The 27,454-nt window shown below is 35.2% G+C and overlaps 2 protein-coding genes across 5 annotated transcripts in view; one reads left to right on the forward strand and one right to left on the reverse strand.

The window, feature by feature from the left end:
• Positions 1 to 27,454, reverse strand: part of LOC125823898 (uncharacterized) — an 897,951-nt gene that overhangs the window by 32,947 nt on the left and 837,550 nt on the right. The gene's annotated exons all lie outside the window — the stretch shown is intronic.
• LOC125823895 (probable carboxylesterase 12) lies at positions 24,396 to 26,208 on the forward strand. The gene is made up of 2 exons (XM_049503258.1): positions 24,396 to 24,910; positions 25,733 to 26,208. The coding sequence occupies exons 1-2, from the start codon at positions 24,436 to 24,438 to the stop codon at positions 26,182 to 26,184; spliced, it is 927 nt and encodes a 308-aa protein (XP_049359215.1). The 5' UTR covers positions 24,396 to 24,435; the 3' UTR covers positions 26,185 to 26,208.

Here is a 27,454-nt window from a genome sequence, read left to right on the forward strand (position 1 = left end):
CAAACTTAACCAATTTTCCAGATTTTTATTATTTCCAAAAATCACACTTTCTTAATCTAGCTCTTTCTAGTTATGGAGTGTTACAATATCTCCCCCTTGGGAACATTCATCCTCGAATGAGATTGCTCTAAGTAGGCTAAGGGTGTAACATCTAACATTCAGCATAAACCCAACAAGCAATGCAATTACAACATACCAATTTATAAATTAAAGAGTACTAAGAAGATAATTAGTACCTTGATTTGGAATTTCTCCGGTTTCAAAGAGATGTGGATATCTCTTCTTCATATCTTCCTCTGCTTCCCAAGTAGCTTCCCTAACAAACTGGTTCCTTCAAAGGACTTTGACTGATGCTACTTTCTTGCGAACTTGGCGATCTAGAATCTGAACAGGAATCTCCTCATAAGACAAGCTATCCGTGATACCAATATCTTCAATTGGTATGATAAGTGAAGGATCTCTCATGCACTTCTTCAATATGGAGAAAAAATACCGGATGAATCGCTGCTAACTCTTGTGGTAGCTCTAACTCATAAGCTACACTGCCAATCCTCTTGGATATTCTGTAAGGACCAATATACCGGGGACTAAGTTTCCCCTTCTTACCAAATCTCATAACACCCTTCATGGGTGAAACTTTCAAGTATACCCAATCATCTACTTCAAACTCTAACTCCCTTCTTCTAACATCAGTGTAGGATTTCTGACGACTCTGGGCCGTTTTCAACCTCTCTCGAATCACTTTCACTTTATCCATAACTTGATGAACTAAATTTGGTCCCATCAATCCTGCTTCGCCAACTTCAAACCATTCAATAGGAGATCTGCACCTTCTCCCAAAAAGAGCTTCATAAGGAGCCATCTGGATGCTAGAGTGGTAACTATAGTTGTAAGCAAATTCGATAAGAGGTAGGTAATCATCCCAATTACCTTTGAAATAAATCACACAAGCCCTCCACATATCCTCTAAGGTCTGAATAGTGCGCTCTGCTTGCCCATCTGTCTAAAGATGAAAAACAGTACTTAAGTTCATCTTTGAACCCAAGCCCTTATGGAATGACTTCCAAAACTGTGCAGTAAATTGCGCACCTCTATCTGAAATAATGGAGACCGGAACCCCATGAAGTCTCACTACCTCTTGAAGATACAACTTAGCATAATCCTCTGCGGTATGGGTAGTCTTTACCGGCAAAAAGTGGCTAATTTGGTCATGCGATCCACAATCACCCAAATAGAATCATGTTGCCTGCAAGACCTTGGTAAGCCTATGATGAAATCCATATTAATCATCTCCCACTTCCATTCCGGAAGTTCTATTTTCTGAGCCATACCGCCTAGCCTTTGGTGCTCTATTTTAACTTGTTGGCAATTCGGACACTTGGCCACAAACTCTGCAATGCCCTTCTTCATACCACTCCACCAATAAACCTACTTCTTTTCTCTTCTCTAAAACCCTAACTCAATATTGAAAAAGCGTAAACTGAATCCTATCAGTTTAGACCCAAATTAATTACCCAAAAGTGAAATTAAGTCATGGGGTATGGAAAAGACCATAATGCCCTTCTAAAACCCAGATTAGACTTTCCTTAATTGAACAACCAACTTCCAATGGGGATAACTCACTCATACGAACTCGGAATTGAGTAAACTCGGCGGCGTTGGAAAGATTATTCCAAGATATTTCCTGCGATATCTAGAAGAACACCTAAATCATCTTGAGCTAGGAGTTATGCTCGTTTGAAGTTGACTAAAAACTCAAACTTAACTTAATCAATTTTCCAGATTTTTATTATTTCCAAAAATCGCTCTTTCTTAATCTTGCTCTTTCTAGTTACGGGGTGTTACATGGATTAGTTGGACCTTTTGATCTTCGTCTTGGATCCAATTGCTCGGAGTAAATGCACATGGTCCACAATTATGTGGTCCGCATCCAAGCGATAGAGACCATACCTAGAGACGTGTCATAGAGCTTGTAGGATACAATTATGATTCAACTATATTACATCTTTTATTTATATGTTTATCTTTTAATGTTTTGACTTATAATCTAATTGTTTACTCTTGCATTGAAGGTTATGTCTAGATGAGGACTTGACACGTTATAATGATTTGTAGTCGAATTGGAGTTTGATAGCACCTCCTGCCCAGGGTAGATGTTGAATGACTTTAGATTAAGAATGTTTATCAATTAAATTCACATTATATGCATTTAAATTCATTATACATTCCTAAATTTAATACTTTATTATTTTTTATTTCAAAAATATTATGTATGGACTCTCGTATGGGCAACAAATTCAAATTAACTTCAAGTTTAAAGCCACGAGGTTGCTTTCTAACACATTTTGTGATTGACGAAAAAAATAACAAAATTTGTTACTTTATTGTGCCAGATCAGTGGGGCCATGTTTCAAAAAACACTAGGATATTGATGACTTTTTAAAAAAAGAGTAAGATTGGAAACAAGGCTCGAATATCGAAGAACAACAACTCTCTGCACACTAGCGGGGCCATTAGCTAGCTTACTAGAGAATGATATATTTTCTTAATTTAGTTAAATATATTTTTTTTGATAAGTAGCTTTTAGAAATTAATGATCACATGATGATTATATGCACGTTGTTTGCCAGAGAAAGAGTTAGGTAGACCGATAACTTTGAAAGAGTTATTCAAAGCCTATCACATAAAAAAGATGATAAATACTTTGAATGAAGAAAGTTGGATTGAGCTAATGCTCAAGAGGCACATGTAAGAACTTCATTCAAATTAATATTTTTTTCCTTGTATATATTATATTCTTATTCTAAGAGTTCTTAATTTAAATATAGGATAAGTTTGTGCAAATAATTTAGGAGTATCGTAGTACTCAACCTCCTGAACAACCTCTTAAAAGTCAGGACACACCGCTCACAAATAAACAGGTAGAGAAATTTGGCAAGAGTGTGCAGATGACTCGATTAGAGATTTAGTCTACCGCTACACAGAAAATGCCTATAAAAAGAAGTTTTGATTTTACTATTCATCATTCTCATACTTCGATGATATGAAAAAAGAGAACGTTTCTGTAATGGAGGAGAGAACATCTTTGCTCATTGTAGAGCACACTTTTAGCAACCAAAAGGGAGAGGAAGAGAGATGAGCAAATTGCACAGATTGTAATAGCAAATGAGATAGAAAACAAAAGGTATGTGGCACTTGAGATCTAGCTAAACAGTTTCACTATTGAGATGGACTTTATGCTTTCTATGGTGATCATCAACATGCTCAACAATAAGGACATTTCTAATACTAAATCAACTTGAGATTAGAAGTGTCCTTGTTGTTGAGCATGTTGATGATTGATTTCACGTATCAGGACACTTCATCCAATACTAAGTGCCAACGATCTTGTGTAGTAATATAACCCAACTAAGTGAGTTGGGGTCGAATTCCACAAGGAGTGGTATGTTTTCGAGAATCAATAGGCAAGTAAGAATATGCTCTAGTCAATCATAGCTAAAAACATTTACGAATAAAAGCATGATTTAAATTATAGGTGACACAAGTGTCAAATATAAAGGGGGTTTAGTTTGTATTATCAACTAAAACAACAAACAGTACGAAAATATGAATATGGAGACGGAATTCTTGGGATGTGATTGGAGTATGGGCTAAGGTAAACAACCGGGTAATTGCAATTAATAGTAAACAGCTGCAAATAAGTGAATAAGCTAGACTTTAGTGGGGTAAACTTTTTCTAGAACAATTTACCCCGAATCAAATTGGTTTCTCTCGAACACCAATAAACAACAATGAAGCACACCCTTCGCTTTAGTCCATTCACTCTCTTGAGCTGAATGTGTGGAAAAGGGTTTAGGTTCACTCTCTCGAGTTGAACCCATGACAACCCAATACCCACAGACCATCGATTCAGTAATTTTGGTTTTAAAACCTCTCTCTCAAGCAGGCCAAAAACACGAAGTTAAGATTGTATTTGCAACTACAACCCATTAAATTCAACCACAATTACTGAACAAAATCACTTTTAAACAACAAATAAACTATCAATTAACAATACCCAACACCTAAATCAACTCATAATCACATAATCACACCCCAAGAATTGGGGTTTTAGATAGACATAGTAAAAAGGTAAAAATCGTTACCAAGTTATGTTTCCATCAACTTGGTAGGATTGATATAGTCTTTACAAAGGTCTAAAATGAAGAATCTTCAACACCCACTTAAAATTTTTTCGAAATGGAAATCTTCAAATCTAAGGAAATATTGTCTCTCTATTTAGTTATAAGCTCTCAACTTCAAAAACTGAAAAATATTATGTTTCAGCACAAATATCCGTACTAAGCTAACAATTTAAACAAGTATTTATAGTTGTCAAAAAGTGTGTTGTGGAAGTTTAGTAGACGCAGTTAGTCGGGATCGCCCACCCAATCGGTGATCCTCCATTTGGTCATTTTCATTGCCGTTTTGCTTTTGCCTTCAGCATCTTTAGGTTCCATAACTCTAGGCAATCTAGCATTGCATCGCGGAATCGTTCGACAACTCGCTGACTGCTCATTTCTATCGCCGACTTGATTTTCTTCTTCAGGGCTTGGCACACTGGAACATTTGGAGAGATCTTGGCCGTTCGGCGACTCGCCCAATGGATTAGGCGATCCTCATGCCTTCTTTCTTCGTTCTTTGAGCTGCCTTGTTCCTTTTTGCTCATTAATGTCCATGCTTTGTTCCTCAATCCAAATACCTGAAATTCAAGGATTTACATCAGTTATTGGCACAAATATGCATTTGAGGACACTAATTCTATTAAAATAAAGCCCTAAATGAGTCTGAATCGTGGACTCATCAACACCCCTAACTTAAACTTTTGTTTGTCCTCAAGTAAAACTCAAGTTTAACAGTTCAAAAAGGATGTCTCAAACAGTGCTACACAAGATTCAATCATGAATGCACACAAAAAGACTCAACTTACTCATGCAAAGATCAACTGTGCACTCAAAGAGTCAAGTTGTGACTCACTAATAGTAAAGAATCTCAAGCTCACAATACTTGCTTCAAATGCAAGTTCAAGCTCAACAAAGGTACTCAAATGCCCTCACTCAAAGAATGATTCCATAGCCACACACAATGGTTTCACAATTTATAGCTCAGGAATCAAGATCAACACTCACACTCACAAAGATGAACACAATTCATGATTTCACCCATAGGTTTGCTCTTTTTTTCCGATCAACAATTGTTTCAGCTCACTCAAGATCAAATAGGTCTTTTCAAGGCTTGTAACGGGGCTGAGTGTAAAGGGATGGTCATTTAGGCTTAGTGACATATCCTCATGACATGTGGTGTGAACAACACTTTCTTTCCTTTTCTTCATCATTTTTAATTCGTGCTTACAAGTCATCCCATTATTCACTTTCCATGGACTGTTGGAAACCCCCTCTTCTTTGCATTTTTCAACTTTATTCCACAATTCTTTCATTCTTTTTCTTTTCCATTCTTTTCTTGTTTTAATTTTTTTTTTTGTATAGAGGGGTTTTATTTTTTTTACAAAATCATGGGTCAAAAGGGGACTTTCTTGTACTTCTTGATTTACCTTCTCTTTTCACCACACCCCCAACTTAGGCTTTTGGCCTAAGTTGGCTATTCAAACAAACCACAGTTCATGAGGATTATGGGTAATGGATTAAGAAAGGTCATGTTTTCATCAAGTTTCTTCCAAGAAAAGGCTTAGGCTCAAGGGGTGTTCAAACGGGGTTCACACACTCACAAGGTAGGCCACAAAAAGAGGTATAATGCTAAATTGGTTCACACTCTTCAAAATTGCCTAAGATCATCTCAAGAGATTGCTTCACATAGTCAATCAGACCAACAAGGCAAATTCTAGGTGTCATCAAACATGGTTCACGGTAAGCTCATCACACAAGGCATTGACACCAATGTCAAACAAGACTCCACACTTTTGCTAGTGTGCAATGTTCATCACAAGAGACTCAATTCGATACTTGGCTAGTCACAATGAGATGCAAAGAGTTTACATAGTCTATGCAACTTCATTTGGCCTCATCGTAGCCGCACATTCATTTTTGTTCGATTATGAGCACTATTCAAGTCATCGATATTGATCAAAACTGATGCTCAAATTTGCAAAAGAACAGCCACATTCAACACAAACAAAAGGTGGCAAAATTTTCGGAAGGGTCAAAAATCATTTACAATTAAAAACAAGGAGACACAAGCTCAAATCTTCCTCAATAAGCAGTGTACACCACATATTTAGCTCAAAACCCAAAGATATAAACAAAACCAATATTCACAAAAAGTCACACAAAAGGTGGGACTCACCCCACCACAATTAAAGTCATTTGTCCTCAAATGCAAACAAAATATCCAAAAGTCAAAATAAAATAAGACATAGAGGGAGGTAAAGAAGGGATCTCTCCATCTGTCTGGGCATCAGTGCCCGGAGTCATCTCAGAAGGACCTGCTTCACTAGATGTTGACATAGATATCTCTGTTAGCGATGTCTGGATCACTGACTGTACAATTGTCTCCTTAAGATCAGGCAAGTCTCTGTATATACTCTCCTCTCGTATCTCTATCTGCTCTTCGTCGGCTATGTATCTGACTCATCAACTGCTGCATCTGCCCTATGTACATCTCCGGTGGTAGCTGGAGGAATCTATGAAGTCTCAGGGGAATCTAAATTATATGCAGCCTCTAGCAGTGACGTGAAGTCAGTAGACTTCAGATAAACTACGTCCTTCCTCAAGTCTGCTACCTCGGCTTTCCAAAGCCGTAACCTCGGAAGTCTCTCCCCGCCTGCTCTCACAAGCCTTGAATCTCGTGGTAAGAGTGTCAATGGAAGTCTAAAGGGGGGGGGGGGGTTAGTGTAGCTAAAATGGCAGCCTCAATCATAAGAGGGATGTCTCTCTCAAGTCTGGTAGCCCATACGTCAACTGAATGGGCCAGATGCCCTATCTTCAGGATCATCGCTTGAGTAATCTTAGTCTACTGGGAGGAAGTGGATATGCTTGGAGCATGTGAAAAAGAGGTAGGGACAGAAGTACCTGAAGTCCCGGAGGTCGGAGTAGGCAAATGTGCCTCTGCAGGTATTGAGTCAACATCCACCTCCGAGGATGTGTCCACCGGAGCTTCCCTCTTCCTGTCAGTGTTATCTCTAGTATATTCGGCCTTAATGTGCTGAATGTCGGTGGAGGAAGACAAGGTAACCTCAATATCTCTCGTATCGTCCCGGGGCACTCTAGCACGCAGACATAACTCAGTGATCTAGTACAGTGTTTATGTACCCACTATTGCACCCAACTTCCTTTCCTCGTACCATGATAGATTTCACTGGTCTGAACTCGCTCGGCTTCTTCTTGCTCTTTGGGACCAAGTCACTATAGGTTGTATAGAACTCTCAGACCCATGAAAGAATATAAGGGCCTCGGGGCCTGGTAAACTGATCAAATCTATGGTAGTGAAGAGTTTCCCTCACATTTGAGTATTTTCCCTCCAGACCCTCTGTGGATAAAAGCTTTTCCTCGAGGATGATTTGCAAACCATCACCTTTCAATCTGTTGAGAAGTCTAGGCAGAGGGATGACTGGTGGCACATGAGCTATGAGAGGTTCCTGAGCTGGCACTGAATCTGCTGGTGTGGAAGCTAGAGGAACTCTGGTGGAGTCAGGGCGAGATCTAGCTCGGATCTCAACTCTCTAGGAATGCAAAGGCTGGTCGTCCACAGGCTCAGATAGAGTAACATGTGCGACAACAGTAGCCCTGTCAGATATGTGCCTCTTGCCCTTGCCTTTGTCACCTGGTGGAAGCTTTTGTCTGCCCTTCTTTGGAGGATTTAATCCCCCTTCATTTATAGTGATACCCCATACTTTATTCTGGGGTGGCATGTCTATGTTTGCTCTCACCATATCTGCAAAACAACGGGAAGAAGTTAAAAGTACTTCCAGCAAAGTCACAGGAAAACAGTTGTTGATAGACTTGCCAAACCGGTCAGCCAGTCGCCGATCCTCTTTGGCGAGCTAGATCGGGATCGCCGAAAGGATAGTAAAAATTTTTGGCAAGTCGGCAACGGTAAGGGTTTTGCAGCGAATCCCCGATAGCTTTCGGCGAGCAAGAGATAGCCCACCGAAAGTAACAATGCAAAAACAGTTCAAGGGTGCAAACAAAGGGCGATCAAGAAGACTTTCGACGAGTCGATGAGTGACTTCGGCGACCTTAAGCTTCTCGTCAAAAGTTACAGATCCAAACAACAGGTATAACATGAAGTTAAAAGTGAGATGGAGACCTTAGGCGAACCGCCGAGTGGTTCGGCAAGCTCGACCCAGCTCGCCAAACGACCCAACGTGCCTACTTTCCACCCAACTTCTCGAATTCGACTCCGCAACCCTCGAAAACAAAATGAAAGCATGCACAACTCAAATTAAGACTAGACCCATAGTACCCACTACCCCGGGATACTCAGACTTCTCCCGGTTTTGCCAAATTTGTCCAATTGATGACTATTACCCTTAAGAATGGTGTCGCCCACTCTATTATTGGGCAAATTATGTCTTTTGGCATAAATACAAGCTACTCAGACTTCACCTAACTAGACTAAACAACATGCAAGAACAAGCCCACCAGATTTAATTCATTTTAAGGCACAAAATTACAGGAATCTATCATAAAAGAAACTACAGGCTATCAAATTAAATCAGTCATTTAAACAAATTAATTCTATCAGAGAGGCACAACACACGTCAATACGATAAGATCATTTGCATAAGAGTACAATTTTGATAAAAGTAAACTCGAGGTTCAGAAAACCAACCTTAAATGTTGATTAAAATGATATTGAAATGCTAGGCGGCAATGTAATCCAAATCCGAGCACAAATCACCGACTAAAATGCGAAGAAAAAGCACGAAAGATAGAAACTAGAGTGCGGGTGTGAGTTTGGGAAGATCAAATGTGAGGAAAAATAAAATATTTAGAATTTTTAAACTGTTGGCCTTTTAAAAACCATCCAGTTCTTGCCATTCGGCGACATTAGTCGTGCTCGCCGACCCACTCGGTGAAACACCGAATGGTCACTTACCTCGCCTAGTTTTATAGGACCTCCAGTTAATCTAGGGGTCCAAACGGTGGACTAGATCGTGATCGCTGACCTATCGGCGATTCGCCAATAATTTCCTGGGCTCGTCGAGTTTTATAGACTCCAATTTAAAGTTGTCTTGAGTCCAATGATGGTCTAGGTTAGGGTCGTCAGCCTATTCGGTGATGCGCCGACTGGACCTTTAGCTCGCCAACCTGCACTTTTTAAATATTTTTCACACTTCGACCTATATAATCTACAGATTGTTATTTCTAACATAAATATAAAGAGATAAAACCTTGGGTTGCCTCCCAAGAAACGTCTTAGTTAACGTCGTGGCATGACACAAGTCCTCACTTAAGTTTCATTAGTGAGGTTTACCCCATTTTCATAAGGCCACCCCTCTTTTGGCTCTGGGTAGAGAGAAGAGAACATTTTGTCCATTTGGAACCCCAGTAGTTGAATGAGCATAGAATGAGAGGTTGTTATCTGGTTCAGCATCAAGACATTCTCTCTTATCTCTTCCAACACTCTGTCTTGTTCTTCGACTTTGTGCAAAATGAGCAAGAGGACCTCTTCAATTTTCCCGCCCTTTTGTTTCTTCATCTTTCGACTCTCGTGAGGGGGAATGTACATGTCCGTCTTTTTGGACAGTACCTCCAAGTCCTTGACCTTTTGGGCCAAGATATCCAGCTGACCCAATAATGTGGCCAATTGTTGGTCCTTTTGAGTCTCCTTGTTAGTTTTGGCCACACAATCTAAGAGTTGGGTTGCTGTTGCATAGGGTTGTCTAATCGAACAACCCGAAGAGAGTTGGTTAGCCACCATTCTATTCTCGGAGGCACGACCTCTACAAGACATGCTCCAATTCTCTGCTCAAAACAGCAGCACAAAAACAAGCAAACCGAAACTACAAATTAAGTCAGTTCACTATGACTAACAAGAACAAAATTCAACTTGACTAAATATTTTCAAGTAACACCACTCCCCGAGAGCGGCGCCATTTTTGATTTCACATATCAGGACATTTCAGCCAATACTAAGTGCCAGTGATTATGAATAGTAATATAACCCAACTAAGTGAGTTGGGTCGAATCCCACGGGGAGTGTGTAACATCCCGCATCTAGAAATAATTAGAATGTAGTTTAAATCTGGAAATTTTCGTTTTTGGAAAGTTCAAGGGAAATCTGGAAAATTGTAAGCAAGAAAAGTTGAGTTTTTGTCATTTTCAAATGATTATAACTCCTAGCTCAGGATGAGTTAGGAGTATTTATAGATATGGTTGGAAATCTCTTGGAACTATCTTTCCAACGCCGCCAAGTTTGCGCGATTCCGAGTTCGTATGAGTGAGATATGCACTTTGGAAATTGGGCAGTTGGATTAAGGAAATGTCCAATCCGGATTTTAAAGGGCAGTTTGGTCTTTTCCTTACCCTTTTATTTTAATTCGTTTCTGGAAATTAATAAGGGGTCTAAACTGAATTAGATCAGTTTAGACATTTACCAAATAGAGCTAGGGTTTTGGAGGAGGAACGCAAGAAAAGAGAAAAGGAGGAAAAAGCTAGATTCTTCATCGTCGTAAGGAATTGCTTGCGAATTTCGCCGAGGATTCAATCCATTAAGGTATGTAAGCTTCCATAGTGTTGGGTTCTTTCACCCACACGCCAATCATGATTTATTCAGCGTAATTTCGTTCTTGAAATTTAAAGATTAGGGTTCTTGATGAGTTCTTGATAATTGTTCTTGAAGTTTCATTAAGTTTTGAAGTAAGATTCTGCTTAGGTCAACTTTAAACGACCATATCTCTTAGAATATTAAGAGTTACGTGAGCCATAACCTATCCAATTAAAGGTAATTGAATCTACTTTCCAATCCTACCAGTTTCACGTCAATCCAATATCTGAGTAAAAAGTTATGACTATTTTAGTAACCTATACAGTGCTGTTACGAATTAGCCGAGGGGAAAATATTGAAAACAATCGTTTTTGTCTTTTTACCTCCAAGAAAACCATCACGAATTTCTTGAATAATAAAAAGCTCAAAACAATCAGATTTTCATCTTCACTCATGAAAATCATAATTTTTGGCTATAGAGATTTTAAGAAACTAACTTAAGAATCTCAAGAAAGGTCTTCTTGATTGTTTACCTTCAAGCTAGGGTTTCAAGACTTCTAATCAAGTTCTTCTTCAAGATTCTTCAAGAACCTTGTTTTTTTTCAAGTATGTAAGGCTATCATAGTGTTGGACTAGTTCATACTCACGCCCTACATCTACGTTTAAATCAGTAAAAGAGGAATCTAGGATTTTTTTTCCCTAGATTTGAGTATTCTTGAAATAAGGTGATTTTGAGTTCTTGAGTTCGTGTTTCTTTTAAAAGTTCTTCCTAATTATCGAATTGCTATATTGTTATTGAGATACTCCATAAACATGGAATCATGAACCTTGAATCCATAAATTCAAATTCAAGGAAAGTCAAGAGCCAAGTCTAGGAAGTTCTTATAGTCTTTTCAAGAAGTCATTTGCAAAATGCTTTTAACTTTGTTTTAAGACTTAAAGATCAAGTTGAGTAAAGAGTAAAGAGTAAAGATTTGAAGTTCATTTCTTCAAAAGAATATGGGGACTAAGTATTCCCAAAGAGATTTAAAATGTTTTCACATTTAAATAAGAGCGGAAACTGAGATTTCCAAAGAGTCTTCGGGCTAGTTTTCAGAAAAGAGTATTAGCTTTTTAAATGAAGCAAGTAGGGAAACTGAGATTTCCAAGATAGTCTTTGAGCTAAGTTTTGAGCACTAATCTCAAATCACAGAAGAAGTATGTTTTTAAAACATAAGAGCTAGTATATTTTGGGAGTAGTATTGAGCACCGAATTGGGGGCGGGCATGAGTTCAGATAACTCACGTCTCCATAAAACCATGTAGCCATCATGGGTAGAAATGGGTCATACTTTTTAGATGAACCCCTTTCGAAATAGACTAGTGGATCCATTAGGCAGTTTAGGTCCTATACCTTTGGCCAGGTATAGGATGCGCTGGCAGCGTGAGGTAGATCGCTGTATCATCACTATAGCTCTTAAGTGATGGTTGTCGGTTAGAGAAACTCCCACATAAGTTATTGTATTTTTATATACATTAGTTCATTGTATTTTTAAATACATTTCAGAGTTATTTGTATCTTGCATACACACAGAGTTGATATCATGTTTTTAAACAACTTTTCTTTATATTGCACTTGCTTTTGAACTGCTTTATATTGAAATGAGTTCTGTCATGTTGAGTTGAGTTGAGCCAGGTAAGTTCTTCAGTTTCTCTCAGATTCTTTCAAGCCTATGTTATTTTAGCATTCCAACTTGCATACTCGTACATTCAAAGTACTGATGTCAGTTGGCCTGCATCGTATTATGATGCAGACACAGGTAACTAGGATCGGCATTCCGGCGCATCGTTGATCCAGTGAGCAGTCCAGAGTCTGTAGGTGAGCCTCCTTGCTTTTCGGAGGATCCCTTTCATTGCTTTCTAGTTTAGTTCATTAGGATGTTGTGGGGTCTGTCCCAACATCCATCTCAGTTGTTATTAGAGGCTTCATAGACAGTCAGATGTTAGTCCTTTGAGTTTTTTTTCAATATCATTTCTTATTGTTAAGACTTGAGTTGCCATTTTGGCCAAGTTGAATGTTGACTATTAAACATTCTAAGTTATTTCATTAGTTAAGTTGAGTAGTGTGCTATTAATCTTTATAAATATGCATATAGTATTCCGCAGAGTTAGTAAGTCAGGCCAAGGGTTCGCTTGAGGCCAGCAATGGTCTTCGAGTGCCAGTCCCGCCCAGGGTGTAGGCTCGGGGTGTGACAAACTTGGTACGTATTCGAGAATCAATAGGCAAGTAAGAATATGCTCTAGTCAATCATAGCTTAAAACATTTACGAATAAAAGCATGGTTTAAATTATAGGTGACACAAGTATAAAATATCAAGAGGGTTTTGTTTGTATTATCAACTAAAACAACAAATAGTACGAAAAAAATGAATATGGAGACGGGATTCTTGGGATACGATTGGATTATGGGATAAGGTAAATAACCGGGTAATTGCAATTAATAGTTAACAACTGCAAATCAGTGAATAAGCTAGACTTTAGTGAGGGTAAACTTTCTCTCGAACAATTTACCCCGAATCAAATTGGTTTCTCTCGAACACCAATAAGCAGCAATGAAGCATAACCTTCGCTTTAGTCCATTCACTCTCTCGAGTTGAATATGTGGAAAAGGATTTAGGGTTCACTTTCTCGAGCTGAAACCATGACAACCCAATACCCACAAACCATCGATTCAGTAATTTTGGTTTTAAAACCTTTCTCTCGAGCAAGCCAAAAACATGAAGTTAAGATTGTATTTACAACTATAACCCATTAAATTCAACCATAATTACTGAACGAAATTACTTTTAAACATCAAATAAACTATCAATTAACAATACCCAATAGTTAAATCAACTCATAATCACATAATCACACCCCAAGAATTGGGGTTTTAGCTAGACATAGTAAAAATGTAAAAATCGTTACCAAGTTGTGTTTCCATCAACTGGGTAGGATTGATATAGTCTTTACAAAAGTCTAAGATGAAGAATCTTCAACACCCACTTAAAATTTCTTCGAAATGGAAATCTTCAAATCTTCAAAGCTAAGAAAATATTGACTCTCTATTCAGTTTTAAGCTCTCAACTTCAAAAACTAAAAAATATTATGTTTCAACACAAAAATCCATACTAAGCTAACAATTTATACAAGTATTTATAGTTTTCAAAAAGTGTGTTGTGGAAGTTCAGTCGGGGCAGTTAGTGAGGATCACCAACCCAATCGGCGATCCTCCCTTTGGTCATTTTCATCGCCGTTTTGCTTTTGCCTTCGGCATCTTCAGGTTCCGTAACTTTGGGTGATTTAGAACTGCATTGTGAAATCGTTCGACGACTCGCCGACTGCTCCTTTCAATCACCGACTTGATTTTCTCCTTCATGGCTTGGCACACTGGAACATTTGGCGAGGTCCTGGCCGTTCGGCGACTTATCCAATGGATTAGGCGATCCTCAGACCTTCTTTTCTTCGTTCTTTCAGCTGCCTTGTTCCATTTTTCTCATTAGTGTCCATGATTTGTTCCTCAATCCAAATACTTGAAATTCAAGGATTTAAATCAGTAATTGGCACAAAATATGCATTTGAGGACACTAATTCTATTAAAATAAATCCCTAAATGAGTCCAAATTGTGGACTCATCAAAGATCACCATAGAGTTCATCTTAATTATGAATTTATTTAACTGGGCTTAAAGCATTGCATACCTCTTGTTCTCTACCTCCTTTCCCGCTGTATTTTGTGTAATCTTCTCAGCCCACCTTTCTTTATTCGTGGGATTTATCTTATTCTTATGTGCCAGGTCTTGAATAAATCTTTCAAGAGTTATCATTCTACTCAACTCTTTTTCTCACAAAAAAACATGCATAGAATGCGATCATTAATCTCCAAAAGTAACTTATCAAAAAAGAAAAAAAATTAATTTAACTAAATTAAGAAAATAAATCATTCCCTTTTTCCTAGTAAGCTAGCTAATGGCCCTACCAATATGTAGAGAGTTGCCCTTCTATAATTCCCGAGTCTTCTTCTTAATCTCATTCCTCTTTTTAAAATTTTTATTAGTATCCCAGTGTTTCTGTAACTTGGCCCACTAATCTGACACAATAAAGTGAGTGATTTTTTTATTTTTCCAACAATCACAAAATGTGTCAGAAAGCAACCTCGCAACTTTAAACTCGGGAGTCAATACATAATATTTTTGAAATAAAATAATTAAATATCTAATCTAGAAATGTATTATGAATTTAAATGCATATAATGTGCATTTGATTAATAAACATTCTCACCCTAAATTCATTGAACATCCGCCCCTGGGCATGAATTGGTATCAAACTCCAATTCAAGTACAAATCATTATGATGTTTTCTTATGCACTTTAAGATGGTACATTTCAACTCCTTATCTAGACGTAACCTCCAATAAAAGATTTACACTTAGGGGTCATTTGGTGCACAAAGTAATAACACAGTAATTAGTAATGCATGAATTAGTAATACAAAGATTAGTAATGCATGGTTTATTGTTATCAAGTGTTTGGTACATTGCTTTTCACTTAATTTTGTGTTTGGATTAAAAATCTAAACATTTTTCAATTAAATCCTTGAGTTATTGTGAGATTTTCTATTTTATGTAATTGTTGGATTTATTTTCATATATTCTGCACATACATAGGAGATATGGAGATATTTTTTTCCTTTTCCATTTGATCTTGAAAATATTTTGTTTACTATTAGATGCCATCTTACTTGTATAAATACAACCTAATTGTATAGTTTTATTCATTTAGAAATACAAGAAGAAAATTGTATATATTGTTCTTCATTTATACTTTCATGGTATCAGAGCAGTGTTAGTTTTATATTTTTATTCTTCCGCTTTCTGTTTTTTTTCTCTATTTTCAAAAATAGTTAAAATTGAATCATCCAATACTCAAATCACATAAACGAGTGATAGAGTTCCTGTTATTAATGTAGTGGATTCATCACATGCTTTATACATTCACCCTTTGGATTATCCCAGCATAAACCTTATTTCCATTGTTTTTTACGGTAGAAGTAATGATGGCTGGAGAAGGGCTATTATTATAACTCTTTCAGCGAAGAACAAACTAGGATTCATTGATGGATCCCTAGTTGTTCCTACTAATATAACTCTTCAAAAGGCTTGGTCAAGATGTAATGACATGGTCTTGTCCTAGTTACTCAATTATCTCTCAAAAGAAATTGATGAGTATGTCTTGTACTCCCAAAGCGCCAAAGTCTTATGGTCTAACTTGGAAGATAGATTTGGTCAGGCTAATGGTGCCAAATTGTTTCCGCTTCAAAAATATTTAATTGATGTAATTCAAGGAAATTCTAGTATTTCTGCATATTTCACAAAAATGAAGAGTTTGTGGGATGAGTTAAGTGCACTAAACACTTTTTCTTCTTGTAGTTGTGAGTGTGTATGCGGAGCAAAAGAAAACAGTATGAAAGCTCATCAAGATGAAAGGTTGCTTCAGTTTCTTATGGGTCAAAATGACACTTTCATAAGGGTTAGAAGTAATATTTTTGTTGTCTTCCCCTTTTCCTACTATTGGTCAGGCTTATTCTCTTGTTATTCAAGATGAAAAACAAAGGGAAATTCATGTTACTCCTGCTTATTCAGGAGAATCAACATTCTTTCTTGTTGGTAATGCAGGAGAAAGGAGGTTCAATAATTACAAAACTCAACAAGGAAATCCGATTAAGAAAACTTCTCTGGTGTGCAACTATTGTAAAAAGATAGGACATACTATTGACCATTACTATAAAGTTCATGGTTTTACTCCAGATTTCAAGTTCACTAAATCTAAGAAGTTTCAAAAAGGGTATTATTGCCAGCAATGTTTTTATTACAGGAGAAGGCACTCATGAAGGAGTGGGAATGATTCAGATGTGAATTCTCTCAGTCAAGAAAATGTGGCACAACTTCTACAACTTTTGCAGAAACTGAATCAAAAGAATGATGTGTCTACTAATGCATCTGCAAACCTCACTTGTGTCGGTATGACCAAGCTCTTTAATTCTTATTCTTACCTATTTAAAGTTGACACGTGTTCTTGGATATTAGATAGTGGAGCATCTGAGCATATGACTTTTGATAAATATTTTTTCACTAATTTCAATCTTTTACCTAAACCTATCATGGTAACTATACCTAATTTTCATAAAGTAAAGGTTACTCATTCTGGATCTGTTTCTCTTTTATCCAACCTAGTTCTATAAAATGTTCTCTATAATCCTTCTTTCAGATTCAATCTTATCTCGATTCACAAATTATGTAAACAACTTCAAAAATATGTGCTTTTTACCCCAAACACGTGTTTCATGTTACATGGCCCTTCATTGAAGAGGCCTTTGGTGCTTGGTAAAGAACAATGAGGTCTATATATCTTCAAGTCAAGTCAGCCAACAGTTTCTACAAAGAGCCTACCTAGTTCCAGTCTTTATAGTCTATCGTTTTCAAGTTCTTTAATAAATGCGTTTACTTCTTGTTCTAGTTTCTTTAATTCCAATGTAAAGGAGAAGCTATGGCACAATAGAGTAGGCCATATGTCAATGAGTAATATGAAGAAAGTTTTTCAATTCTCTAAATCTTGTTCAAAGTTATCTTCTCCTTGTGTTATTTGTCCTATGGCAAGGCAGTCAAAATTATCTTTTCCTTCTAGTGCTATTTGTACCAAGGCTGCTTTTGACTTAACTTATGTGGATACTTGGGGTCCTTATAAATCTACTACACATGATGGGTATAGGTATTTTCTTACAATTGTTGATGATTTTAGTAGAACTACTTGGACTCATCTACTTGGGACTAAATCAAATGCCTTCTCTGTCCTTCAATCTTTTATTTCTATGGTAGAAAGACAATTCAATTCCAAAGTTAAAATTATTAGAACTGACAATGCTTTTGAATTAGGTTGTGGAAAAATTCAATCTGATTTTATTCTTTCCAAGGAAATTATTCATCAAACTACTTGTGTCCACACTCCACAACAAAATGGAGTAGTGGAGAGAAAACACAAGCATTTATTGAAAAAATCAAGAGTTCTTTTATATCAGTCTCACCTTCTTATTGGTTATTGGGGGAATGCTTGTTAACATCTACTTATCTTATAAATAGATTTCCTTCTAGTGTTTTGAATTTAAGAATCCCTTTTGAGGTTCTGTTCAAAGTTAAACCATCTTATTCTCATCTAAAGTATTTTGGTCAGCTTGTATTTTGTCTCTACTCTTCCGTTACATAGAACTAAATTTAATCCTAAAACTTCACTTTGTGTGTTTATAGGATATCCATATGGAAAAAAGGTCTACAAAGTGTTGGATCTACAAACCAAAAAAAAATTTAGTTTCTAGGAATGTTATTTTCCATGAAGAGTATTTTCCTTTCTCTTCACAATCTGATTTACATTCTACTTTATTTCCTGCTACTACTACCATTTCTTCTGATTATTATCCATTAGAATCTCATTTTTCCACATCAAATTCAAATTTTTATTGTTCTTCTGATTTTGATAATGTCCCTATATCTACTAGTCCTTCTAAATCTCTGCCTCCTTTCAATGTTACTTCACATATCAATTCCTTTCATAATATATCCCATATACCTCCTTCTCCATTACCTGTTGTTCAAATTTTACTCAAAAAATCTTCTAGAAATAATAAGAAACCTGATTACTTAGAAGACTATATTTGCAATGCTCTCCATCTTACTGATGTGACTTCTTCTTGTTTTCTAAGTCCTGTTACTCCTGAGTCTTTATCTTTTAGTGATATATCTTCTTACAATCAAGTCATGCTCAATTCCATTACTAGTATACAGGAACATGTTAGCTATATTCATCCAGCTCACCATCCGGGTTGGCAGAAAGCCATGGATAAAGAACTTGCAGCTTTAAACCTTAACAACACCTGAGATATTGTTGTGTTGCCTACAGGTAAGAAAGCTTTGCCATCTAAATGGGTCTATAAGTTAAGCAACACTCTGATGGAAGTATTGAAAGACTAAAAGCTAGATTGGTCATTAGAGGTGATGTGCAGAGAGAAAGTATTGATTATAATGAAACTTTTTCTCTAGTAGTCAAGATGACCACCATCAGATGTATTTTAGCTATTTCACTGAAGTCTGGATGAGGTGTGTTTCAATTAGATGTGAACAACACTTTTCTACATGGTGTTTTGAATGAAGAGGTTTACATGAAATTTCCTCCTGGTCTTGCACCTCCTTCTCCTAACCATGTCTGTTTGCTTAAAAAAAAATCCTTTAATGGACTTAAGCAAGCATCCAAACAATGGGCTAAACTCACTTCTGCTCTCAATTTTAAAGGTTTTAGTCATTCTATGAATCATTATTCTCTTTTTTTAAAAAAAGAAATTTGTTGATTCTATTTCTATTGTGGCAGTATATGTGGATGACATATTGAAATAATGAAGCTGAATTGAAGGCTTTAAAACTCTTTCTGGACAAATAATTTAAAATTAAAGATCTTGGTCAGTTGCATTATTTTCTTGGGATGGAGGTTGCAAGAGAACCTACTGTTATGATTATTTCCCAAAGGAAATTCATATTGGACTTACTACATGAGTTTGATTCTCTACATTTATCTCATGTTTCTTCACATTTGAATCCTAATGTCAAGTTACTAGCAAATCAAGGGATTCCCATAAAAGATCCTACTTTATACAGGCATTTGTTAGGTAAGTTCAATTATCTCACACATACAAGGCCCGATTTATCCTTTACAGTGCAACATCTGAGTCAATATATGCAAGATCTTCATGAACCTCATCTTGCAGCTGCTTTACGGGTTCTTCGTTATTTGCTCAAAGATCCTGGTCTTGATCTATTTATGTTTGCATCTGCTTCTTTCAAATTGATGGCCTTTTGTGACTCCGACTGGGATACTTGTCCAGATTCACGAAGATTAGTGAGTAGATTTTATATTTCTCTCGGGTCTTCTCCTATTTCATGGAAATCTAAGAAACAAACATCAATTTCTCACAGTTTTGCTGAAGCTATGTATAGATCTATGATAAGGGTTGTAACCGAGCTTACTTGGTTGTTTCACCTATTTGATGATCTCTCAGTTCCGATCTCTTTGCCCACTTCACTCTAACAGTCTTACTGCGATTTACATCACAAACAATCCAGTCTTCCATGAACGGACAAAGCATGTCGAGATTGACTGTCACTTCGTCCGTCAACAATATCTCACCGACTTAATTTCTTTATCTTATGTGAGATCTTCTTCACAACTGGCTGACATCTTTACCAAGTCCTTGACCAGACCCGTGCATCATCAACTTTTAGGCAAGTTGGGGGTTTCTACCTCCCCTCCAACTTGAGGGAGGCTGTTGGATTTATTTTCATATATTCTACACATACATAAGAGATATAGAGTTATTATTTTTCCTTTTCTAATTTTGACATGTAAATATTCTTTTGATATTTTTTCCTTTTCCATTTGATCTTGAGAATATTCTGTTTACCATTACATGTCAACTTACTTGTATAAATACAACCTAATTGTATAGTTTTATTCATTTAGAAATACAAGAAGAAAATTTTATATATTGTTCTTCATTTATTCTTTCAGTAATTGGGTCAAGGTAGATAACTATTCGATAATATTATTGTTTATGACATTCTAACTAGGTAGGAGAATATCACGCCCCGAGCCTACACCCTGGGGCGTGGCCGACACTCAAGAACCATTGTTGGTTCCTAAGCGAACCCTTGGCCTGACTGACTGCTTAGCGGAAGACTTACTCAACATTTATGAGTTTAAAAATACTAATGAAAAAACGTTTTAAGTCAAATAATGACTCTAAACTATCTAAAAGTACTAAATGCAATAAATATAGCTTCTTTATAAGCAAAACATCTGGAGAGGAAAATACTGAAAAAAATTCTCAAGTATTGTCAATCTATGAAGCCCCTACTGTTTTAAAATAGGCATTGAGACAAGACACACCACAACCTTAAATGACTACTAAAAGTGACTAAAGTCTGGAGTCCTCTAAAAGCTAGGAGGCCTCACCAAAAGCTGACGAGTGATTGGGTGATCTCAACGAAATGTATGTTGATAATCTCGAACACCTGTATTTGTATCATAAAATGATGCAGGTCGAATGACATCAGTAGTTTGAATGTACGAGTATGTAATATGGCTGAGTGAAATAATAATTGGACTGAAAGGCTGAAATATAACTCAACTAAAGTAAAACATAAACATGAGGTAAAATCATTTGAACTTCACAAATAAAATGCAATGATACCAATTACTGAATTGAACTGATATATATATATATATATATATATATATATATATATATATATATATATATATATAATTGTATATGAAATTATTATGTATTGTATTGAATTTGATGAATATGCTTTCATCTTGGTTATGTTATTTATCTGTTTTTTCAATGGCATATGACCAACATTTCTTTTTATAAAATTGTGCTTCCTATAAATCTATTCTAAATTTTTTAGTGGCTAAACTTCATTCACATAAATCACATAAATGAAAACCAAATCAAAACACAAAAGTTGTGGACTATATTTCAACAATATCATTAGATTAAATTGCCCTAACATATTGGTCGACTTTTACACCCATTAAGAAATAAATAATTTATTTTTAAAAAACTAATTCCTTTTTAGTTAAAATTGTAATGTTTAAAATTGTCCATAATCACTAATTTTGTGAGGACCGAAATACTTAGGTGTCATGCTAAGCTAGTAAAGAAAACATCAAAAGAGCATGAGTAAGAAGACAAATCAGAAATATATCAAAAGAGACAAACATTTAACATGGTTCGGTCAGTCGACTTACATACATCACAAGAGGAGATAAGGAACCACTATATAAAAGAGAGTATAGAGAAATAACCTCACACAATTCACTCGAAATACCGGAATACAAAGAGGTTCACACAAGTGTTAATGTAATACTTATATCTCACAAATTCTCCCCCTACAAATGAGGCTCTTTATAGAGTCATAAACTTTTTCCTACAAGAAAAAGGACTAGTCAAATATGGAGACTTAGTGATTTTCTTTAAAGAAAAAGAAAAACTCCCATCTTATTTAGCTTAAAAATAAACTTTCATTTTAAGTTTATCAAAGTTAAAAAAAATTATTATTAAAGTTATCTACCTTTAAATTTATACATAAAATATAATTTTAAGTGAGTAATAAACTACTTAATTAAAAATATGTAATTTAGTAGTTGAGTGAATATTTTAAGAAAAATGAAAATATAAATAAACATAAAAATTAGGCAAATAAATTCAACTTATAATATATTCATAAATAAAATTTGTATTTATAAGATGTAATTGTTTATAGAAAAATATATTATCATAAAAACATCGATTAATTAAGGTTGTGAATGTTATTATAGTTCTTAAAAATTATATTAATATACATGAATGTAAAAATAGTGTATAAAAGAGAGTTTAAGGGAATATTTTTGTATTATACATACTTTTTTCCAGGATAAGTTATCATGCGATTACTATAAGTTATCTTGTGATTACTAATCCACTCCAGGAAGGGATAACTTATCGCAGTACTAATTATTAATCTGGAGATAATTTATCTCATCCTGTGCAACCAAACAAGGGATTAAGAGACACTAAAATTTTATCCCATGATAACTTCTCTTATCCATCACACCAAACGACCCCTAAGCAGGGGCGGACCCACATAGTCTCCAGGGTTATGCCAAAATCCATCTCAAGGTTTAAGATGTGGGATATACCAAAGTATGATGGGAGTACATACTTACACTAACATATTTTGTTCTTTACACATTTATCAACGGGAATGACTTGACTAAAGAAGAGGCAGAATCAATCATAAAATGTTCTGAGAGACCAATCTAAGCTACACCAAGTTACTCTATATTATGGATTCCACCCTCTACAAGATATCAATATCTCAATTCTTTATGTCAAATAATCTAAGGAAAAAAAAGAGGCTAAGGCCTCTATTTATAGGATGACTCTTACAAAGGTAGTTTTTTTTTTTTTTACACAAATAGCTCAAATGTGAATTATTCAAACTATTTAAAATGTAGCCACAAATGACTAATCCTTCCATCATCTCCTCTTCTTGAATTTATCCACTTGGCGACACGACGATGGAGTTAATTGGTGATGGCCTTGAGCTGACCGAATTGTGTGGCTTGCCTTGACAAGTTGGGTGATGGAACCTTCACTTTGGCGATGGACTTTGAGTTCGCGAAAGTGGGCAGCTTGTTGCCTCCTCCGTTGATCCTTCCACACTCCAATCTATCATCCATACGAGGAACCCCTTCCATTGGTGCCCAATAAGATCCTTTTAAACTTCTTTTTGTATCATCAAGTATCTTGGGTTATAGGTCTACCATAAATTGTGCTAATCATGTTTGTATCAGAACCTGCACAATAAGGTGCAAAAATAAATTAAACTTTGAATTGATATATTACACATTGAATTATGATTATTTAGGACCTATTACTTCAGCCTTTAACGTGGCTATAAGGGAAAAATCTTTTTGCAATTATGTCTTTCCGTTTTGCAATCTTGTGAGTGGCTTCATTTTTTTTAAAGATGGTTCCACCTAATTAAAAAGAAAAAGGTGAAAATGTCTTTTAAGTTTTCAATTAAATAAATATAACAAACACTAAAGACCTTTTAAGTCTTTCAATTAATAAAAGTGACAAGTAGATTGTTAGAACAACTTCTTTAATTGTCCAACTATTTCTTCCATCAACTATATAAGTTATTACACAATTGCACTAGTTATTCCAACGATTAATCAATCGACCAACAACTAAGCACAACGGTCAAACAACTTAAGTAGTTGTTAGGACAACTTTTGTTTTTATCAGCCAAATATTTGAATTATTTCTTTAATTTTTTTTCGAAGTTGTAGAAATAACTACGATAGTTATTGACTGAAACAATCAAATTTGGACATATTTTGATATTAATTATTTATTTGTCACTTTTAGCTTTTGATACTATCTCCGTCCATTTTTAATTGTCTTGATTTCCTTTTATAGAATCAAATGATAAACACTTTGACTAACATTTTACGTTGTATTTTTTCATCACATTGATATGTAAACAATTGCAATTTATAGTACTTTTCGTATAGTTTTTGAATATCAAAATTTTTTGTTCAAAATATCGAATTAATGTAATCTAATTTCACTTTGAAAATTAGTCAAATTGACTTTAAAAACGCAACATAACAATTAAAAGTTGCCAGAAGGACTATTATTTATTTATTTGTGACTTGGCTAATTTTTAAAATTTGAAGGACTCTCACTTAAGTACTTGATTATTTTGGTAAACTTTGGTGTCTCTCAATGGTTTAGGGGTTCCAATTTGAAGTGTGTTTAACACATATATGTTGATTTGTTTTAAAAAAAGACAAACATAGTTTAAGCAATGAAACTCGCGAAAAAAAATTATTTTTCTTTCTTTAATTATTAAAAAATAAGTTTTCTAAAAAATTCATCATAATCTACACATGGCAGTAGATCTTTGCATTATTGATTGAATTGTAGAAAAAATATTTGACTTTGGATATTACACAGCCTACAATGTGCAGCAGGTAGCCACCGCCTTATTGTCCCCTTTCAAATCACCAAACCATCTCTGCTCAGTACTCCCATTCATCTCCATTTTCATACAAACAATGGATTCAACTAACCCAGAATCATCACAAGTTATTTATGATGTTCCAATATTTTTTAAAGTCTACAAAAATGGCCGAATCGAAAGGTATCGAAAACATGATTTTTCCCCTCCTTCCAATAATTCCGTCACTGGTGTTCGATCTAAAGATATCGTCATCGTATCGGAGAACAACGTTACGGTACGCCTTTACCTGCCAAAAATAACCCAAAATGACCAGAAATTTCCACTCCTGGTGTATTTCCATGGAGGTGGATTTGTGATTGAATCGGCATTTTCTACTTACTATGATAGTTATCTCCACTCTGTAGCTGCAGAAACTAATGTAATTGCTGTATCTGTTGAGTATCGATTAGCTCCGGAGCACAAAATTCCTGCGTGTTATGATGATTCGTGGGTTGTTATGAAATGGGTCTCTCAGGGAAGTGAACCATGGCTGAAAAGTTATGCTGATTTCTCCAGAGTTTTTTTGTCAGGTAAAATCAATTGACTTTCTTAAATTGTTAGTTTAAAATTTTCCAATCTTTATATTTGATGTTGTAGGTGTGACGAAATCAAATCCAATTTGTTCAATTCATTTTAGCTATATATATTTGATTTCAGTAGAAATTGGATTGATATGTAATTTAAATTGACTAATGACATTTTTTTTGTTAAATTTTAAAATGTCATAGGAAAAAATGTCATTTAGATACTAAATCTTTTTAAATCAACAAATAAAATAATTAAAACTTGGTAAAAATTGAGTGTATCCGTTTGGACCCAAGTAAATTTTTGTTGGGTAGGACCTTTACCCATTTGTTGTCTCGACTAATTTTAACTCAGTAAATTTGATCCCAACCTGCCCAATTGTCCCCCCAAATTCTCTGTATATTTGGGTTTCAGTTACATTTTATTCATCAGGTTGCATTATTTTAATACGTTTTGATCCGATAATTGTGAAGATATCATAATAGATTAACACACACTCAAATTTGATAGTGTACATTTAGACGCTTCAACTTGATTTCAACGGACAACTAAACACTCTAACTACTGTGACTATTGGACACCCGATGTAAATGTGACATAAATTTCAAAGGTCTCTAAATGATCATTTGTAAGTTGGAGTACTTAAATGACAAGATAAAAGACGAGTTAAGATGTTGGGGATATGCATACTCAAAGTTAGAAGTATTTACTTGCCAACGAGGATCAAGTATTTTTAAGTCTTTGAAGTTTATTTCAAGTTCAACCAAGCTGATAAACATGAGCAGATTGATTGATTTACTGAAAATGTATTGATTTTGTCACCTCAGGTGATAGCTCAGGAGCCAACATTGCTCATAACATGATGCTGCGAGCAAGTATAGATGAAGATGATAAACTTGAAGTTGGAGATAGCTTAAACCTCGTTGGAATGGCATTGATTCACCCCTATTTCGGGAACAATGAACCGGATAGAATTTGGTCGTATATTTGCCCTGAAAATCCCAATACCGATGACCCTCAATGCAATCCAGCAGCACATCCAAGTTTGTTATCCAAGCTTGTTTGCTCCAACATTCTGATATGCACTGCAGAGAAGGATTTTATAAGAGACAGAGGTTGGACATACTATGAGGCATTGAAGAAATGTGGATGGAAAGGTGAAGTGGAGATTAAGGAAACACAAGGGGAACGACATGTTTTTCATTTGAATAACCCAACTTGTGATAAAGCTAAGGTCTTGATGAAATGGCTGTCTGATTTCTTTCAACAATCAAGTTGAATTGCTGCGTGTGGGGAATTTTTGCGGTCATTGATTTGAAGTTGAAATTTTTTTTAAACGTACAATTTGGATTTTAAAATTTTGTACCCTTTTTTTTTTCGTAGACTTGAAAATCGCTTAATTTATTGAGAACTATCAAAACTTTGCTCACCCTTGTACAATTTTGCTAAATGGGTAAATCATAATTCTTTCTACAATCCTTTCTAAATAAATATTTGCAATGACATGTTATTATAAACTTTTGTATAGGCACAAGTTTCTAAAGATTCACTAATTTAATATATCAATAATAATAGTAACTAGCAAAATCAATATACGGACAAACCCTTCACATTGAATATATATATATATATATATATTTGCAAAATTTAAAGGTGCCTTCAAAGTTATGTTTTTGATATATTTATGCTGTCCAAAAATAACCTATGCCTAGTGGTGGTAAATGGATGGGTTGGGTTAATTTGGGCGGGTTGAAAATGGGTCAGCATAAAATGGATAATAATTCAACCCGTCCATATTTGATATGGATAAAAATAGATTGGGTAATAATTTGGTTGGGTAAAATACTAGTTTACCCATATTTACCGATATTTTCATGAATAAATAGTACTCTACTTAGGAATTCAACATGGAGAAAATATTTTAGTCTTTTTTTAGATGAAAAATATTGAAAATGCTTCATTTAATTTATTGTATCATAAAACTCAAAAAAAAAATCCTGTAACTTTTCAATATAAAATAAATTTATGTAATAACAAGGGGAAAATATTTTTAATTCCAAAGTAAATGAATATTTGCATTTTAGGACTAAAACATGCTTAGTCTTAAGCAATGTCAATACTAATACATGATTTGCTTATTTTACACTATTATTTATGATCCAATATAAAATTAAATAAATAAAAAAATATAATTATAATTAACAAAATAAATGTACATTTAAAATATATATTTTTGGAGGGCCGAAGACTTCACCTTTTCAATTATAGAGAAAAATAATTAGTACCATAGAAGAACATAAAAAGGAAGAGATGTTACAATATTTTTAGTGATATCATGAATTTTGAGTGAATAAAAGTTAGAAGCTTAACCCATTTGGCTAATCCATATTTTACCCATAGTTTACCCATATTTTGCCCATATAAAAAGTCACTCACCCAACTCATTAAATTATGGACGGGTTACCAAAATTTGAGCTCATTTTGCTGGCACTACCTATGGCCAAACAATTTGTAACGATCCTTATGATCTCTTTCCCAATGTTTGATCC

The sequence above is a fragment of the Solanum verrucosum genome, unplaced genomic scaffold, assembly GCF_900185275.1.
Source record: "Solanum verrucosum unplaced genomic scaffold, falcon-dt-bn FXZP01000056.1, whole genome shotgun sequence".
NCBI lineage: Eukaryota > Viridiplantae > Streptophyta > Magnoliopsida > Solanales > Solanaceae > Solanum > Solanum verrucosum.

Excerpts from the sequence above, each read along its gene's own strand:
- LOC125823895 (XM_049503258.1), top strand. The coding sequence starts at position 24,436 with ATGGATTCAACTAACCCAGAATCATCACAAGTTATTTATGATGTTCCA. Across the intron at positions 24,911-25,732 it reads CTCCAGAGTTTTTTTGTCAG|GTGATAGCTCAGGAGCCAAC; the intron begins GTAAAATCAATT and ends TTGTCACCTCAG.